This window comes from Hyla sarda, chromosome 2 (genome assembly GCF_029499605.1).
Source record: "Hyla sarda isolate aHylSar1 chromosome 2, aHylSar1.hap1, whole genome shotgun sequence".
Lineage (NCBI taxonomy): Eukaryota > Metazoa > Chordata > Amphibia > Anura > Hylidae > Hyla > Hyla sarda.
The window spans coordinates 235040389-235058833 of record NC_079190.1 but is presented as its reverse complement, the minus strand read 5'-3'; the positions used below and the strand labels follow the sequence as shown (position 1 = coordinate 235058833).

General features: G+C 43.8%; 2 protein-coding genes across 5 annotated transcripts in view; one reads left to right on the top strand and one right to left on the bottom strand.

The window, feature by feature from the left end:
• The window catches only part of RPS6KB1 (ribosomal protein S6 kinase B1), a 62287-nt gene extending 61069 nt beyond the window's left edge, over positions 1–1218 (bottom strand). Inside the window, exon 1 of the mRNA XM_056556676.1 lies at positions 976–1218. Coding sequence (XP_056412651.1) covers positions 976–1215 — 240 coding nt within the window. The 5' untranslated portion in view covers positions 1216–1218. The remainder of the gene's footprint in view (positions 1–975) is intronic.
• TUBD1 (tubulin delta 1) overlaps positions 1–18445 on the top strand; it is a 77327-nt gene that overhangs the window by 22010 nt on the left and 36872 nt on the right. For 2 of the 4 annotated variants that reach the window (XM_056556681.1, XM_056556677.1), the window contains exon 2: positions 1532–1626. The gene's annotated coding sequence lies outside the window, so the exon portion shown is untranslated. Of the gene's footprint in view, positions 1–1242; positions 1262–1321; positions 1341–1531; positions 1627–18445 lie in introns of those variants that run through there. The other 2 variants (XM_056556678.1, XM_056556680.1) reach the window with 2 other exon arrangements.

The following is an 18445-nucleotide window of genomic DNA, read 5'->3' as shown; positions in this document are numbered from 1 at the left end:
ACACACACACACACACACACACATTACCAGGCTCCGGTACTAGTCCTGCCTAATATCAGGTGTACAGCACACACACACACGCATTACCAGGCTCCGGTACTAGTCCTGCCTAATATCAGGTGTACAGCACACACATTACCAGGCTCCAGTACTAGTCCTGCCTAATATCAGGTGTACAGCACACACATTGCCAGACTCCAGTACTAGTCCTGCCTAATATCAGGTGTACAGCACACACACACGCATTACCAGGCTCCGGTACTAGTCCTGCCTAATATCAGGTGTACAGCACACACATTACCAGGCTCCGGTACTAGTCCTGCCTAATATCAGGTGTACAGCGCACACACACACGCATTACCAGGCTCCGGTACTAGTCCTGCCTAATATCAGGTGTACAGCATACACATTACCAGACTCCAGTACTAGTCCTGCCTAATATCAGGTGTACAGCACACACATTACCAGGCTCCGGTACTAGTCCTGCCTAATATCAGGTGTACAGCACACACATTACCAGGCTCCGGTACTAGTCCTGCCTAATATCAGGTGTACAGCACACACATTACCAGGCTCCGGTACTAGTCCTGCCTAATATCAGGTGTACAGCATACACATTACCAGACTCCAGTACTAGTCCTGCCTAATATCAGGTGTACAGCACACACATTACCAGGCTCCGGTACTAGTCCTGCCTAATATCAGGTGTACAGCACACACATTACCAGGCTCCGGTACTAGTCCTGCCTAATATCAGGTGTACAGCACACACATTACCAGGCTCCGGTACTAGTCCTGCCTAATATCAGGTGTACTGTGCTGCAGCTCCAAAGCGGCCCAGTTGAGGGCTCCGGGAGGTATCGGTGACACATACGGACAGGAGACGCTCTAGGTGCCCGGGCAGCTGTGAATGCTGGGCAGAACTTAGGCCTCCAGTGCTCTGTGGCCTTCATATACAGCGCAGGTTCTACTCACTCCGTCCTCCAATTCCTCATCCGAAATAGCGTCTTCGGGCTGGTCCAGGTCGATATCAAACACGCCCGCCATGGCATCGGACGTGCTCTGCTTCCCCGCAGCGCGGCTCGGTCCCCCTGTTCCCCGCCTCATGGGCTCCAACACACAGCCGCCATCACCGGACGTGGAAGCGCAGCGGCGCCCCCGTACGACTCTACTTCCCAGGTCTCCTGCGTGCGCGATCCCGCCAACACAGGACATGCGCAATTGGGTAGAGGGTCATCAGCATGCGCAGCCTGGTCCGTGTGTAAGGGATCGTTCTAGTTCTAACTGCACATCTTTATAGTATTTAACCACTTAGCATTTAGACAAAGATAAATTATATGGTATATATTAGATATATAAAACGGTACTACTAGCGGGGGCTTGTACTTTTGCAGTAATTATAATTGACTGGGATGTAGAGCTGTCAGGCTTCACTAAAATGGCTTCTTAGTTGCGGACATTTATTGCTCGAATTTTTATTAGATTTTTTTTCTTGTGAACAGTTTGAACGGTTGTTGTGTTTGGTTTTCAGAGACGCTGGAGACGTCATGGAATGGTGTGTGTTCTGTCAGGGGCTCCTAGGAGGTAATAGCAGCTGATCCCTGAGTGATGGCCGGAGCCTGTCAGGTAGAGTTCTGCTTCTTATTCATTGGGATGTTGCACTTTCGATTATTGGATTCCTCTCATGTGTTAGTTCTTACTATTTATATGCGCTGTCTCTTTTTTTCCCAGTTTTAGTTGGGACTAGTTATGTATCACTGAGGCCAGTCTCACACATACAGACTACCGGCAATTTGTCCATATTATGTGGCGGGGGGTCTTGGCTGCAAGGCATGATTGTGGGATTTATTATTAGTGCTTGTGTGTAAGGGGGATTTTTTATTTGGTGTTAAGGGAAATTTATGCAGTTAGTAACTTTATGTACAATGAAGTACATTTACGACACGGATATAAAGCAAGCGCAGGAGTCGTGCACGGTTTTTAGGCACATACTAAACAGCATTGTGGGATGATTGACTGCAATTCTCCTAACTATCACTAGATGTCACTACACTTTTTACACTCATAGGAAATCACAGTATGTCCTTTTCTGTAGTTCTTGATACTATGTTGCAAAAATAAGATGCAAATGATTAACCATTTACTTGCTGAAATATTTACAGTTGTATAATGGACTCATAGTAAATTCTATAGAAATAGAAAAATTAGCCATTTGTAGGGCTAGATTATTGATTTTATAATATCATGGTTACACATGCTAAGGAACACATTAGACATATTTCTGATAAGAATATGGGAATAATAAATTTTTTTTTTACATGGGAATTATGGGTGGAATTTCATGGTTACACATTTGACCTATTTCTGATAAGAATATGGCTATAAATACTTTTTTTTTTACATGGGGATTGTGAGCGGAATATTATGGTAACACAACTGGAGAAAAGACAGGTCAGCTTGTCCGCCCACCTGATGTTCAGCTAAGAGCTCAACACCTATTCTGGCATGTAGCAAGTAAAATCTTTTGGTAGCTGCCTTGACCCACACCCGTCCTGGATGGTCCTGCTATGGAGATTTCAGATGCCCAGGAGAACTGGGAACCTGCTGTGGAGAAAAGCTGGGTTTTCAGGGGCGCTCACCGATCGTGCAATTTTACATACATGATTAGATTTCTACATAATCATGACTGAGTACTGACAGGCCGTGCATACATAATATATATATATATATATATATATTAGGGCAGCACGATATATCGCAAAAGCAATCGAATCGCGCTTTTTGCGATCTAGCGTTACGCCCCCCCGGGAAAACATGCGATTATCTGCTCGGGCTGTATCCCGTGGCGGGGGCCGGCCAGAGCAGGTAAAGACTAATTTAAATACTAAAAGTCAGTGTTTCCCAACCAGGGGGCCTCCAGTTGTTGCAAAACGACAACTCTTAGCATGCCCGAATCGGCAAAGGCTGTCCGGGCATGCTGGAAGTAGTAGTTTCTCAACAGCTGGAGGCACCCTGCTAGAAAAACACTGAGCTAAGGGCGCAGGGAGAAAAATAAAAAAAACCTTCTGCTCACCTAGTCCCGATCCCTGCAGATTCGTCTCCGTGCGCTCCGAAGTGTCCTATCTTAGTACAGTAGCCGCAGTGGTGTCACATGTCAAGCCAGTGATTGGCTGATGGGGAAAGGTCTTGTACTGCAGCAATACACTAGGTTTCCCGCGGAAGATTTGAAATCCGCCCGGGAAACCCAGTGTATTGCTGCAGTTCAAGAAAGTGACAGGAGGGGGGAGGGGAATGTGACAGGGGGAATGTGACAGGGGGGGATGTGACAGAATGGGGGGCAGGGGAATGTGACAGAAGGGGGGGAATGTGACAAGGGGTTGGGGAATGTGATGGGAGGGGAATGTGACAAGGGGGAGGAGAATGTGACATGGGGAGGATGTGACGGGAGGAGAATGTGACAAGGGGGAGATGTGAAATAGGCGGTGGGCATAAAATGGGTGGATAGATGTGAAATGGAGGCCATTGGACATGAAATGGGGGGATTTCACAATTTTTTTATTATATCGCAATATTTTTTTTTCAAGCTTATTTACTATTCTGTCGCACATTTGTTTTTTGTTTTTTTGTGTCCCACTAGTCAATTGTGTCTCACAAACTCTGAGATAAAGAAATTAATTGTGTGAGTCAAAATGGTTTAGACTTGTTTGTTTAAAAATGTTTTCATGAATTAAAAGTATTCATGTGTTATAATTTTTCAAACATTACAACAATTATCCTTGTTTATCAGCTTGGGTGTTAAACCTAATATTGCAAATGTGTTAAAAAGAATAAAAAATATAAACAATAACTATCACAAAAGCATTCAATATTTTATTCATAAAAGTGTTTAACTGTACAAAATGTTTTCAGGTTATAAAACAAGTTACCGTATTTATCAGCGTATAACACACATTTTTTAGGCTAAAATTTTTAGTCTATCTGCGTGTTATACGCCGATAAGCCGCTGCAGTTCAATAATTTAAAGCGGGCGCTTTAAATCAATGAACTACAGCAGCTTTTGCAGGTCCAGAGACCTGACGTCGCTGCCGGCTTCTTTGCCCCTGCCTATCCTAGGGTCCAGAGACTGCCGGCGCCGCTTCCCGATTACCTCCCCCATCCCCCCCGTTTTTTCTGACCCCGCAGAAGCCCCTAGGAAAGGCAGGGAGAGAGAGGCCGTCACTGCCCGCTTCTCTCCCCCTGCCTTTCCTGGGGTCTAGAGCCCTGTTGCCGCCGCTTCTCTCCCCCTGGCTATTGGCGCCGCTGCCCCATTGCCTCCCCCATCCCCGATTTTATAATTACCTGTTGCCAGGGTCGGGTCTGCGGTGCTTCTGGCTCCGGTGTGGCGTCTATGCGTCGTTGCTATGCGTTGCTACGCAATGACGAGTGACGTTGCGTCACTCGTTATTGTGCTTCGCAGCGCATAGCAACAACGCATAGTCGCCACATCGGAGCCAGAAGCACCGCAGACCCGACCCTGGCAACAGGTAATTATAAAATCGGGGATGGGGGAGGCAATGGGGCAGCGGCGCCAATAGCCAGGGGGAGAGAAGCGGCGGCAACAGGGCTCTAGACCCCAATGGGGCAGCGGCGCCAATAGCCATCGGGAGAGAAGCGGCGGCAGCAGGGCTCTAGACCCCAGGAAAGGCAGGGGGAGAGAAGCGGGCAGCGATGGCCTCTCTCCCCCTGCCTTTCCTGGGGGATTCTGCGGGGTCAGAAACAGTGTATCGGGGTATACACATGCAAACACACGCACCCTCATTTTACCAAGGATATTTGGGTAAAAAACATTTTTTACCCAAATATCCTTGGTAAAATGAGGGTGCGTGTTATAGGCCTGTGCGTGGTATACTCCGATAAATACGGTACTTTCACACAAAACACAATGGCAAACAGTCCCTTGTTAGAAATCACTCCACTTTTTGAATTTCACTCGTCCTCTTGGCTGTCGGTTATTGTGTGAGGCAAACTCACACTTTTTCTCGAGTGAAGTACTCCGAGTTTTTTTTTGTGTTTTGTCAATAAAATGCCCATTTTTGCATATAACACGCCCATTTCAGAGAGAAAGAAAACCCACTCGAGTGGTTTCTAAAGTGTCGGTTGTGCAGCGTAAAATTTGGTCGCATGAATAGTCGCACAGACGTTGCGACTAAAATTTATGCGCTAGAACCGAGAAAAAGAGTCGGTTGGACTTTAGTAAATGAGGGCCATTGTGTGTGTGTGAGTATGTTCCAGCATCACGTCCAAAGGGCTAAAGATATCAACATGAAACTTGGCACACATGTTACTTATATGTCAACAACAAACATAGGATAGGTAATTTTAAAGGGGTTGTGCGCTGCCCTGACTTTCGGAGCTCCGCTCACAGCGTCCGGAAGTTAATTACTCGGAACGCTATGTGCGGGCTTCCGCGTTCGCTGAGGGGGCGGGAGAGACGTCACGAGGGGGAGGGTGAGACGTCACGAGGGGGCAGGCGAGACGTCACGCCCGGCAACCGCTAACACGGAAGCCCGCACACAGCGTTCGGAGTAATGAACTTCGGGACACTGTGAGCGGAGCTCCAAAAGTCAGGGCAGTGCACAACCCCTTTAACCCTTACTCACCCCCATTTGCCAGGGTCAGGGTTTTTGTTTAAATTCCCATAAAAGTCTATGGGAAATATATGTTACTGCATAACTTCCAAATGGCTGTAGATATTTCGATAATACTTGGTCACATGTTACTTATATCTCCACTTAAAATTTAGGATAGTTAATTTAACCCTTAACTACCCCCATCTGTGAAGGTCAGGGTTTTTGTTTAAAGTCCCATGCAAATCAATGGGAAATGTATGTTCCCACAAAACTTCTGTACGGCTGGAGATATTTCAATAATACCTGGTACACATATTACTTATATGTCAAATAAAAATATATGATAGTTAAATTAACCCTTTCCTACACCTTTTTATAAAAGATGTTTTTTTTTTGTTTCAAGTCCTATGCAAGTATATGGGACTTCCAGTACCTTACTCCACAAGCTCCGCTCTGCATCTCCTGGTAATTGTGTCATTCCGGCTTGCAAGCCACACCCCATGTCACAAAGACACACCCACATGTTAAGCCCCACCCCTTTTATTATCTACCTTTTTTTGTGCATCAGTATGGCTTGCAAATCACGCCCAGTCCCACAAAGCCACATCCCCTTCTATTGTGGTGACCCACTGTGATGGTGGGACCACGGGGTGTAACGGTGTAGGTGGATGGGGCAAGATGTTATTAACCCAAGGGGCAAGGTGTTATTAACCCCTAATGTTCGTGACACCAGAGTGGTTTTTGGCTACCGGAACCACACGAACGGTATCTCCGCTATTCCAATGGCTAGGCAGTGAAAGGAGAGTCCACAACAAAGTTATGGTTTAACGGAGGCTTTACAGAGTTAAGACAGGTGTTATCTTCACAGCTAGGCCAGAATCTCAGAGAGGTGGCCAGGAACACAGAAGGAACTCGCAGCTTGCCGGGACCAATTAGACTTGTAATAGACTTCAGAATCTTGACTAAAGGCTTGGCTTGACTATAGATAGTAGTGACAGCAGACATAGACTTGATTTACTGGAATGACTGTGGATTTGAGGCCTTCCAGGTGCTGGACACTAGCACTGAGATCTCTGGTATATGCTGGCCTCAGTAAAGAGCACAAGTGCTAAGAGACAGAATTGTAATGGCTGCCCCCTTATATAGAGGCGGGCTGAGCCAAAGCCCATTGGTCAAGCTGCGGGTCATGTGTTAAACTGGTGCCCTCTGGGTAACATGTGACAACATAAACATAACATGTGACATCTCACAGGTCCTTTTTAGATGACCTCTCACAGGTCCTTTATACTGACTATACATTGACATACTGACTATAATTCTATTACAATAAATGACAGTATAGTAACCGCAGGGAAGACACTGCAGGAGAGCTCCAGGTCACTGAGGGACTCAATCTGATAGGGCCTAAGTGTAGTGCAGGATCAAGTCCTGTACTGGGACATCACACCATTTTCAGCTTACAATATCTTCATCACAGATCAGTCCCACCTGAGGGGATAGTGGGACAGGATATGGGATTAGGATATGACTACAATATATAAGGACGGGATATGAAGTAAGCTTCCTCCTTTTGTTGAGTTTCCTACCCAACAAGGATTAGGAAGAAAAAACCGGGCAATGCCGGGTACTCAGCTAGTATACCTAAAAAGAAGGAGATAACTCCCTATATATTGTAAGGATTCCTCCTTGGGGATAAGCTCTGGAATCGTCCCGGTCACTTGCCACGGGACACGTTTCCTCGCAATAACTCGCCAGACAACCGTTAAGCATACAAGTCTGGCACCTCACCAGTTTTATTTACATAGGTTTCAGGAACAAAATAAAATCCTAGACACATATCAGCATTCCCTGACTACTAACTGGTGAGCTACCCTCAGCCAGTTAAACATGTGACTCCAGCAACCTGCTACTCACAGTTCACACCACTTCTTGGACCACTCACAGCTCCCGCTGTATACTTCCTCAACAGGGTCCGTGTGTTTCCCCCCTATAGCGACATGCTGTTTCCCAGGGAGAGCCCCAACTATTCTGTTTCTTTTCCTTATGTCTAGACTTCCCACATTTCTGCTGGCCTCATTAATTAGGCACCTGATGAGCATCTCTGCTAGCTCAGCTAGGATAAAGGACTGGGAAAAACACCCTTTCATTGCCCTCAAACCTGTCTCAATGCCACAATATAAATAAAATGACTGACCTGATTATACATGGAAACAATTATTATATATGTATTGCTGTAATCCAATAGGAGATGTATTAGTTGGTAGAACGGGATACATTTCTCCACGATGTTGCAGAATGGAATGCACACCGTAACCGTTTATATATTTTTTTATTAAGTGCCGAGTTTGAGGTACCAATATTACAATTGATTACCGTATTTATCAGCATATAACACGCATTTTTTAAACAAACATTTTTTGCTTAACCTCTTAAGGACCCAGGACGTACTAGAACGTCCTGGCAACCTGGGCTTTAATGACCCAGGACGTACTAGTACGTCCTGGTGTTTCTCCGGTCTCTGCCGTGCCCTGGGCAGAGATCGGAAGCGGATGCCTGCTCAAATGCTTCAGCAGGCATCCAGGGCAAACGCGGAGGGGGGCCATGTAGGCCCCCCATGTCGGCAATCGCCGCAAATCGCTAGGGAAATCGCCCCTGCGATCTGCGGCGATACCGGGCTGATAGGGTCTCTGGGACCCGACCGCCCGGTAATTTTGCATGATCCTGGCTGTCAGACAGCCAGGACCATGCTGGAGGCTAGGAGCGAGGTGGCAAACCTGCCACCTCCTCCTATCCCCTGCGATCCGTCGGTTAGTTAACCGACCGATCGCAGGGGGGGGGGGGGGGGCGGTTACTTCCTCCCGCCCTGCCCGGCCCCTGGATGTCCTGACAGAACGGGAGGAAGACTGGAGGATGCGGCAGGGGACGGGGGAGTACTGGGGACCGGCCCCGGTACTTACCTCGTCCCTGAAGACCCGGATCCCGGCGGTGAATACGGCGGCGGCGACAGGTGAGTTCCTCTTCAGCCGCGGTCGGGCCCTTTACAGCAATGCACGTCGCTGTAAATCGACATGCATTGCTGTAATGGGACCCTGTATACTACAACTCCCAGCATGCCCAGACAGCCCTTGGCATCTGGGCATGCTGGGAGTTGCAGTTTTGCAACATCTGGAGGTCCACAGTTTGGAGACCACTGTGCCCTTCCAGATGTTGCAAAACCACACATCCTCAGCATGCGCTTACTGTCCAGGCATGCTGGGAGTTGTAGTTCTGCAACATCTGAAGGAACTACAACTCCCAGCATGCCTGGACAGTTTTGGCATACTGGGAGTTGTAGTTTTGCAACATCTGGAGGGCTACAGCTTGAACACCACTACACAGTGGTCCCCAAACTGTTCTCCTCCAGCTGTTGCGTAACTACTACTCCCAATATGACCTTCGGCTGCCTGGGCATGCTGTGAGTTGTGGTTTTGCAACAACTGGAGGCACACTGGTTGGGAAACATTGTCTGTTTCCTAACTCAGTGTTTCCCAACTCGTGTGCCTCCAGCTGTTGCAAAACTATAACTACCAGCATGCACTAATAGACCGTGCATGCTGGGAGTTGTAGTTTTGCAGCAGCTGGAGGTTCCCCCCCCCCCCCCTGTGAATGTACAGGGTAAATTCACATGGGCAGGGGGCTTACAGTGAGTGTCAGGCTGCAAGTTTGCGATGCAGCAAATTTTGCACGGCAGCTCAAACTCGCAGCGGGAAACTCGCTGTAATCCCCCACCCGTGTGACTGTACCCTAAAAAAACTACACTACACTAACACAAAATAAAATAAGTAAAAAACACTACATATACACATACCCCTACACAGCCCCCCTCCCCAATAAAAATGAAAAACGTCTGGTACACCACTGTTTCCAAAATGGAGCCTCCAGCTGTTGCAAAACAACAACTCCCAGTATTGCCTGACAGCCGTTGACTGTCCAAGCATGCTGGGAGTTCTGCAGCAGCTGGAGGCACCCTGTTTGGGAATCGCTGGCGTAGAATACCACTATGCAAATCCCTAATTCAGGCCTCAAATGCGCATGGCGCTCTCACTTCGGAGCACTGTCGTATTTCAAGGCAACAGTTTAGGGCCACATATGGGGTATTGCCGTACTCGGGAGAAATTGCCTAACCAATTTTGGGGGGCTTTTTCTCCTTTCACCCCTTATGAAAAGGGGAAGTTGGGGTCTACACCAGCATGTTAGTGTAAAAAAAAAAAAATGTTTTACACTAACATGCTGGTTTTGCCCTATACTTTTCATTTTGACAAGAGGTAAAAGGGAAAAAAGCCCCCCAAAATTTGTAATGCAGTTTCTCCTGACTACGGAGATACCCCATATGTGGGCGTAAAGTGCTCTGGGGGCGCACAACAAGGCCCAGAAGGGAGAGTGCACCATGTACATTTGAGGTGATTTGCACAGGGGTGGCTGATTGTTACAGCGGTTTTGACAAACGCAAAAAAAACAAAACCCCACATGTGACCCCATTTTGGAAACTACACCCCTCACAGAATGTAATGAGGGGTGCAGTGAGAATTTATACCCCACTGGTGTCTGACAGATCTTTGGAAAAATGGGCTGTGCAAATTAAAAATTTTGTACAGCCCACTCTTCCAAAGATCTGACAGACACCAGTGGGGGTAAATACTCACTGTACCCCTTGTTACGTTCCTCAAGGGGTCTAGTTTCCAAAATGGTATGCCATGTGTTTTTGTTTTTTTTTGCTGTCCTGGCACCATAGGGGCTTCCTAAATGCGACATGCCCCCGAGCAAAATTTGCTCTCAAAAAGCCAAATATGACTCCTCTTCTGAGCATTGTAGTTCGCCCGTAGTGCACTTCAGGTGAACTTATGGGGTACCTCCATACTCAGAAGAGATGAGGTTACAAATTTGGGGGGGTATTTTCTGCTATTAACCCTTGCAAAAATGTGAAATTTGGGGGGAAACACACATTTTAGTGTTTTTTTTTTTTTTTACATATGCAAAAGTCGTGAAAAACCTGTGGGGTATTAAGGCTCACTTAATTCCTTGTTACGTTCCTCAAGGGGTCTAGTTTCCAAAATGGTATGGCATGTGTTGTTTTTTTTTTTTTTTTTTTGCTGTTCTGGCACCATAGGGGCTTCCTAAATGCAACATGCCCCAAAAAAACATTACTGAAAAACGTACTCTCCAAAATCCCCTCGTCGCTCCTTCACTTCTGAGCCCTCTACTGCGCCCGCCGAACACTTTACATAGACATATGAGGTATGTGCTTACTCAAGAGAAATTGGGCTACAAAGACAAGTATATATTTTCTCCTTTTACCCCTTGTAAAAATTCAAAAATTGGGTCTACAAGAAAATGCGAGTGTAAAAAAATGCTATTCCTGTGAAACACCTAAAGGGTTAAAATGCTGACTGAATGTCATTTTGAATACTTTGGGGGTGTAGTTTTTATAATGGGGTATTTTATGGGGTATTTCTAATATGAAGACCCTTCAAATCCACTTCAAACCTGAACTGGTCCCTGAAAAATAGTGAGTTTGAAAATTTTGTGAAAAATTGGAAAATTGCTGCTGAACCTTGAAGCCCTCTGGTGTCTTCCAAAAGTAAAAACACGTCAATTTTATGATGCAAACATAAAGTAGACATATTGGAATTGTGAATAAAAGAACAAAATATTTGGAATATCCATTTTCCTTACAAGCAGAGAGCTTCAAAATTAGAAAAATGCAAAATTTTCAAATTTTTCATCAAATTTTGGGATTTTTCACCAAGAAAGGATGCAAGTTACCACAACATTTTACCACTATGTTAAAGTAGAATATGTCACGAAAAAACTATCTCTGAATCAGAATGATAACTAAAAGCATTCCAGAGTTATTAATGTTTAAAGTGACAGTGGTCAGATGTTCAAAAAATGGCCGGGTCCTAAGGTGTAAAATGTCTGGGTCCTTAAGGGGTTAAAGTCTATCTGCGTGTTATACACTGATAAACGCTTTCTGGCCCCGCAGAAGCCTCTGTGGTTCAATGATTTATAGCGGCCGCTTTAGATCATGTAACTGCAGCGGCTTCTGCGGGGCCAGAGTCCCGCTGACGCCGCTTTATTCCCTCCCAGTCCCTGGCTTTCATATCTACTTTTCCTGGGGGCCCCATCTCCTGCAGGCTCCGGGGCATCCTGGCTGTTGCTGTGCACTGACGAGTGGCATCGCATTGAGGACGTCACTCGTCAGTGGGCAGCGCTCAGCAACAGCGCGCGACGCTGCAGAAGCTGCTGCAGTTACATTATCTAAAGCGGCCAATATAAATCATTGAACCGTAGTTGCTTCTGCGGGGCCAGAAAGAGTTTATTGGTGTATTGTTCCATGATAAATACGGTAATCAATTGTAATATGTGTGCCTCATACTTGGCATTTATAACAAAAAAGAAGATGCAAACGGTTAAGGTGTGCATTCCATTCTGCAACATCGTGGACAAATGTATCCCGTTCTACCAACTAATACATCTCCCTAAAACATCTCCTGTTGAATTACAGCAATACATACAGTACAGACCAAAAGTTTGGACACACCTTCTCATTCAAAGTGTTTTTTTTATTTTCATGACTATGAAAATTGTAGATTCACACTGAAGGCATCAAAACTATGAATTAACACATGTGGCATTATAAACATAAGAAAAAGTGTGAAACAACTGAAAATGTCATATTCTAGGTGGAAAGTGTCCCCAAATGCAGTCACAAAAACCATCAAGAGCTACAAAGAAACTGGCTCACATGCAGACCGCCCCAGGAAAAGAAGACCAACAGTCACCTCTGCTGTGGAGGATAAGTTCATCCGAGTCACCAGCCTCAGAAATCGCAGGTTAACCGCAGCTCAGATTAGAGACCAGGTCAATGCCACACAGAGTTCTAGCAGCAGACACATCTCTAGAACAACTGTTCAGAGGAGACTGTGAATCAGGCCTTCATGGTAGAATATCTGCTAGGAAACCACTGCTAAGGACAGGCAACAAGCAGAAGAGACTTGTTTGGGCTAAAGAACACAAGGAATGGACATTAGACCAGTGGAAATCTGTGCTTTGGTCTGATGAGTAGAAATTTGAGATCTTTGGTTCCAACCACCGTGTCTTTGTGCGACGGAGAAAAGATGAACGGATGGACTCTACATGCCTGGTTCCCACCGCGAAGCATGGAGGAAGAGGTGTGATGGTGTGGGGGTCCGACAGTCCTGAATTGTAGTATCTAATAGATCCAAATGGCAGTTTAGGGAGTGATGTAGCCAGAGATAATGTCAATGGTGATAAAGTAGCAATTCAATATTGCAATGATAGTGATACCTGCAATCCGCGATGTGGTCTATTTGTTACGGTCTGTGTGGCCGGCTTCCTCGTAGCTGACAATCTCTGCGTCGAGGGCAGCGTTCGGCACTGAAATGGAGTGGTGTCCGGCCCCTGTATGGATAGGTGAGTCACCTGATTGTTATGCGGTCTCATTAGGTACAGGTTGGCATGGATGGTCATCCGGCCGTCATCGTCTTTAGTAGTAGATGTAGATGTCTGGACTTAGTGCCATCCCTGGCGTCCTCGTGTTAGGTCGCGCGCGCGATCACTTGGTGGTCCAGAAAATAAGGTGCTGCAGCGCTACCAAAGGCTAATAGGTCGGCTTTAAAAGTCATAAGAGGTGGTGATCTTAAAAATAAACTGTCTATATGCGTAGACCGTAGTCTCATTCTTCGGTAGCCAGAAATGTATATCAATTAGCTATCTTAAGATTCAGATTTATATAACACAGGTCAGTGATGTCAGATTTGGAAAAAGAAAAAGCTAAGACATGGAAAATAATTCCACAAGTAGAATATATAGAATTAGAAGTATTATATATAAACTCTCTAAATAGGAAACGGGGAAAAGTTAAAGGAAGAAAGAAGAAGAAGAATAGATACATGAACACATAAAAATATAAAGTTGTATATAATAAAATAAAATATTATCTATGAAGGTTATGTTATACATAAAGAATTATGATGGGTATTCTACGATAAATTAATATATGGGACACAAGATGAATAAGTGTCTGAATAGGTGTCATGTTTAGACAATTGTTAATAAACAAATATGAGTACATAAAAGTAAAGGATACAAATAAATATCATAAAATAATAAGTAGACCGAGATGGTAATGATCTTAATATAAACCATAAAAAATGGAGTATGGAAAATAAAAACATAAATTAAAATAATAATAAAAATAGAAATAAAAATACATATAAATAAATAGAAATAATAATAAATTAATACATGAATGGAAATAATAATAGAGATAGATAAAGTGTACTGTATAAGATGCATGGTGAATAACATGATGAGTGGAAGTATGACATGAGCGGGGTCAACCCCAGGTTCCGTCATCGGGTCAATAAACTGCCAGCCGTTGACTGCTCATGGGGGAGAACCTGACTCATGTTGCCTAAAGAAATCCAAAAATTTCCAGTTCAGCATTGAGTCCCTTAGGGATCAATGAGTAAAATTCAAAGATTTTTTGTGCTTCTGCTCGTGACATACGTGTGATGTAGTCGCTTCCTCTCCAACATCTTCTAACAGTATGTAAAGCTGTAAATGTTAGTTCTGATGGATCATTTTTTATGGAAATCATTAAAATGCAGGGATAAGGGATGTGTTTTTACACCTTTTTTAATGTTATAGATATGTTCAGCGATGCGTACCTTTTTAAAATGGCATTTGGTACGACCAATGTACTGTTTAACATGTCACAGTAAAGGTGTCATTTATCTAGTACAGTGTAAATGTGGTAAACATTCCTTTATTTTAAATAAGAATTCATTAGATTTGGAAGGTACCTCTACAGTCTTTTTTAGAGAAATTAGTAGTTCTACAGCCCAAACAGGTTCCACATCTGTGGAAACCCTTAGTTTGTAACCAGTTTGATGGGTTAGAGGGGGGTTTTACAGTAGGTGCTACTTGTATACTTAGATTTGGTAATTTTGTGTAATTTTATGTAGGAAGATATTGTCCTATTATTTTATCGTACACAATGTAACAAATAGGGATGTCCCGATACCATTTTTTTAACACTGAGTACGAGTACCGGTACTTTAATTCTAGTACTCGCCGATACCAAATACGAGTACTTTTATTTTAAAGGGAATCTGACCCCAGGGTGACCCGTTCTCTGATGCTGCTTACCGTGCTGATATGTGGGTTCCTTGTTGTGTGCATTGGAGGCGGCTGCTGTAGTATGAGCCAAGATTTCGCTCTTCTCCATTTGGCAGAACAGGAAATATGCATTGGCAGCGAGACCGATTGTCTCCGGAGAGATTGCGCTGATGTTCACATCGTGAGCAGCAGTAGAAACCGGGTCACCTGCACTATCTACCAATAAATTCAAGTTAGGGCAGGTGACTCTGCTGTAAGATTGCCTTTAATAGTAGGTAGTATTCCCTTATAGGTAGTATAGATAGTTGCAGACAGACAACAGGGCCCCTCCTTTGTAGCCAGCAGGGCCTCCCCTTTGTAGCCAGCAGGACCCCCTTTGTAGCTGTTCACTTTCCGTTGTCTCCGCTCCGCAGCCCCATTCTCATCACTGCCGCTGCCCTGTTCTGCCATCCGCATAATGGCGTCTTATGGAAGAGCATGTGACATACACGTCACTCTGCTTCCTCCGTAGCGTTACGCTGGGCGCAGTGAAGTGACGTGTAAGTCACATGCTCCTCCATAAGACTCCATTATGCGGACGGCAGAACGGGGGCAGCAGTAATGACGTGAACCGGAGGACAGGGCAGCAAAGCGGAGCACTCCATGAGGTGACAGATTTGGTATCGGGGATTTAGACGAGTCCCCGTTACCGTTTTGATACCAAATTTAAACATACAACATGTACTCTGAAATCTAGTTTCTATCCTAAACAATAAGCTGGACCTGACATCTTAGCTTTTAAAAAAAAATCTGTACAGGCGGATCTCATGAAAATGAAATCGAATACAAAACCCAATAACATTACATATAGAGAGAAATTAGGAAATACAATCCGCCCCTATCCGACAGCAATACATATATGAAATTAAAATCTGACCCTACTAAAAAGTTTACCATGGCACTAAAGACACTTTGTGATAATGCACTTTCATTAGATATTTTCTCCAACAAAGAACACGACTTTATCTTGGGGACACAGGGGAGACTCCCAGTCTTCTACTGTCTCCCCAAGATCCACAAAGACTTTATAAATCCACTTTTATATTGACAGCAAATTTTTCTCAAGTAATCGATCGCTTTTTACAACCATTTGTACAAAACACCGATTTTTATCTAAAAGACACGACAGAGATTATTAGAATTTTAGAAAACATCATTTGGGAACCAGATTATATTTTAGCATCTTTGGACATCAGCTCTTTATATACTATAATACAACATCAAGCTGGTTTAGAGGCAGTGAGATATTTTTTAACTAAAGGTGACATTTTACCCGAACAAATTGATTTTATTATTGATTCAATATCTTTTATTCTAACCCACAATAATTTTTATTTTGAGGGAGATTTTTATCTACAATTGACAGGCACCGCCATGGGCACGAGATTTGCGCCTAGCTATACCAATCTCTTCATGGCAGCCTGGGAGGCTAATCACATCACTTCCAGGATAGGCGCGGATCTCGTGCTTTGGCGGGGCTATATAGACAATATTTTATTTATATGAAGGGGTCTAGGGACTTTTTAGAAAATTGTATTCAAGAATTAAATACAAACTCACTAAACTTGAAATTCACACCCCACATTAGCACTGAATCACTTGAATTTCTGGACCTCTTGGTATCTGTAGACCCACCAAAATTGATATGCAGCACTTATCGTAAACCAGTATCCAAGAATAGCTTTATTCGCTTTGATAGTTGCCACCTACCTAGGTGGCTCCTAAACATCCCTATAAGCCAATATTGTATGCTTAAGAGAAACTGCACTTTAGAACCTCAGTTTGAAAAAGAAGCTTGCTCTCTAACTGAAAAAATTTCTTGAAAAGTGATACCCAAAAACAGTGCTGAATAGATCTATTGATAACATTTGAGACACAATTATCTAAACATGACACCTATACAGACACTTATTCATCTTGTGTCCCATATATTAATTTATCGTAGAATAACCATCATGATTCTTTATGTATAACATAACCTTCATAGATAATATTTTATTTTATTATATACAACTTTATATTTTCATATGTTTTTCAGTTTGACGTTTTTTTTATCCTTTTGGCGTTTTTTCAGCAATTTTGGGCTCAGAAGCTGGTTTTTCAAAACGCCAGACAAAACCTAGTTTGGCGTTTTTTCAGGCGTTTTTTATTCTTTTTTGGACTTTAGCGATCCAAAAAAGTGATGGAGATACCTTTTTTATTAAAATTTCGTAGGGTACCATTAAAAAAAAAATTATAAAAAAGATAAAGTAGTGATGGAAAAAATTGTATTTAGCGAAATCTATCTTTTTTATTACGAAATTTTCTGTGGACGGGTAAAGCACTAAAAATGTAGCCGACAATAATAAAAATGTATTGTGTGTGTGTGTGTGTGTGTGTTTTTCACCTTTTTTTTTTTCAACATTTTTTTTAGGTAGTACTACTATTCCCAGCATGGAACACACTGTTCCATGATGGGAGCTGTAGTACCTGTACTAATGGACAGATCGCCTGTTGCGATCCTTCTGTATAATTTATAGATGCGTCCGGCCGCTCTTCCATGGTCCCCTGCACTGCCGTATATATACACCTATTCATATTTCCCGCAGAGAGCTGTGATTGGCCAGATGGTTCCAGCCAATCACAGCTCTCTGTGGGAAATAGGAATATGTGTATATATACGTCAGTGCAGGGGACCATAGAAAAGCATCCGCCGCATCTATACATTATACAGGAAGTTCACAGCGGGATACTCGCTGTGATCTGTTCTTAACTACAAGTACTACTACTCCCAACAGAGTGTGCTCCATGCTGGGAGCTGTAGTACCTGCATGAATAGACAGATCACAGCAGGTGTCAGAAATACACTCGCTGCGATCTGTCTATTAATGCAGGAATACAGCTCCCAGCATGGAGCAGAGTGTGCTCCATGTTGGGAGTAGTAGTACTTGTAGTTAAGAACAGATCACAGCGGGTATCACTACTGACACCCGCTGTGATCGTCCTGTCTATTGCAGAGATGGAGCGGCTTTCTCCTGCGCACTACATCTCTGCAATATACTCCGGCCGGCCACTCATTCATATTTCCCTCACAGCGGTGAATGGCTGCAACCATCCGGCCAATCACCACTCTGGGTGGAAAATATGAAAGAGTGATGTTCTATTCACATCACTGGCCGGAGTATAGTGCAGAGATGCAAGCGCTGTATACAGCCGCATCTCTGCTATATTATTTACGATCGCATCGGGTGTCAGACTGACACCCGGGGCGATATGTCTATTAGTACAGGTACTACTACTCCCATCATGGAAAAGTGTGTTCCATGCTGGGAGTAGTAGTACTACATAAAAAAAAATTAAAAACAAAGAGAAAAAAAAAGTTAAACACACACACACTTTTATACAAAAATGTATTTAAATTTTGTTAGAAAAAAAAACATTTAGTTAAATACATTTTTTTACATCCCTACTGCAGCCTTTTTTTATTTTATTTTTTTGGTACCCAACTCATTTTGTACAAAAAACACCAAAGGGGCCAAAAAAAGGCAAATTCCACACAAAGGTAAAAACGCCAGAAAAAATGCCAAAACGCAGGGAAAAACTGTGGCAGTTTTTCTGGTGTTTTTAAGCCAAAA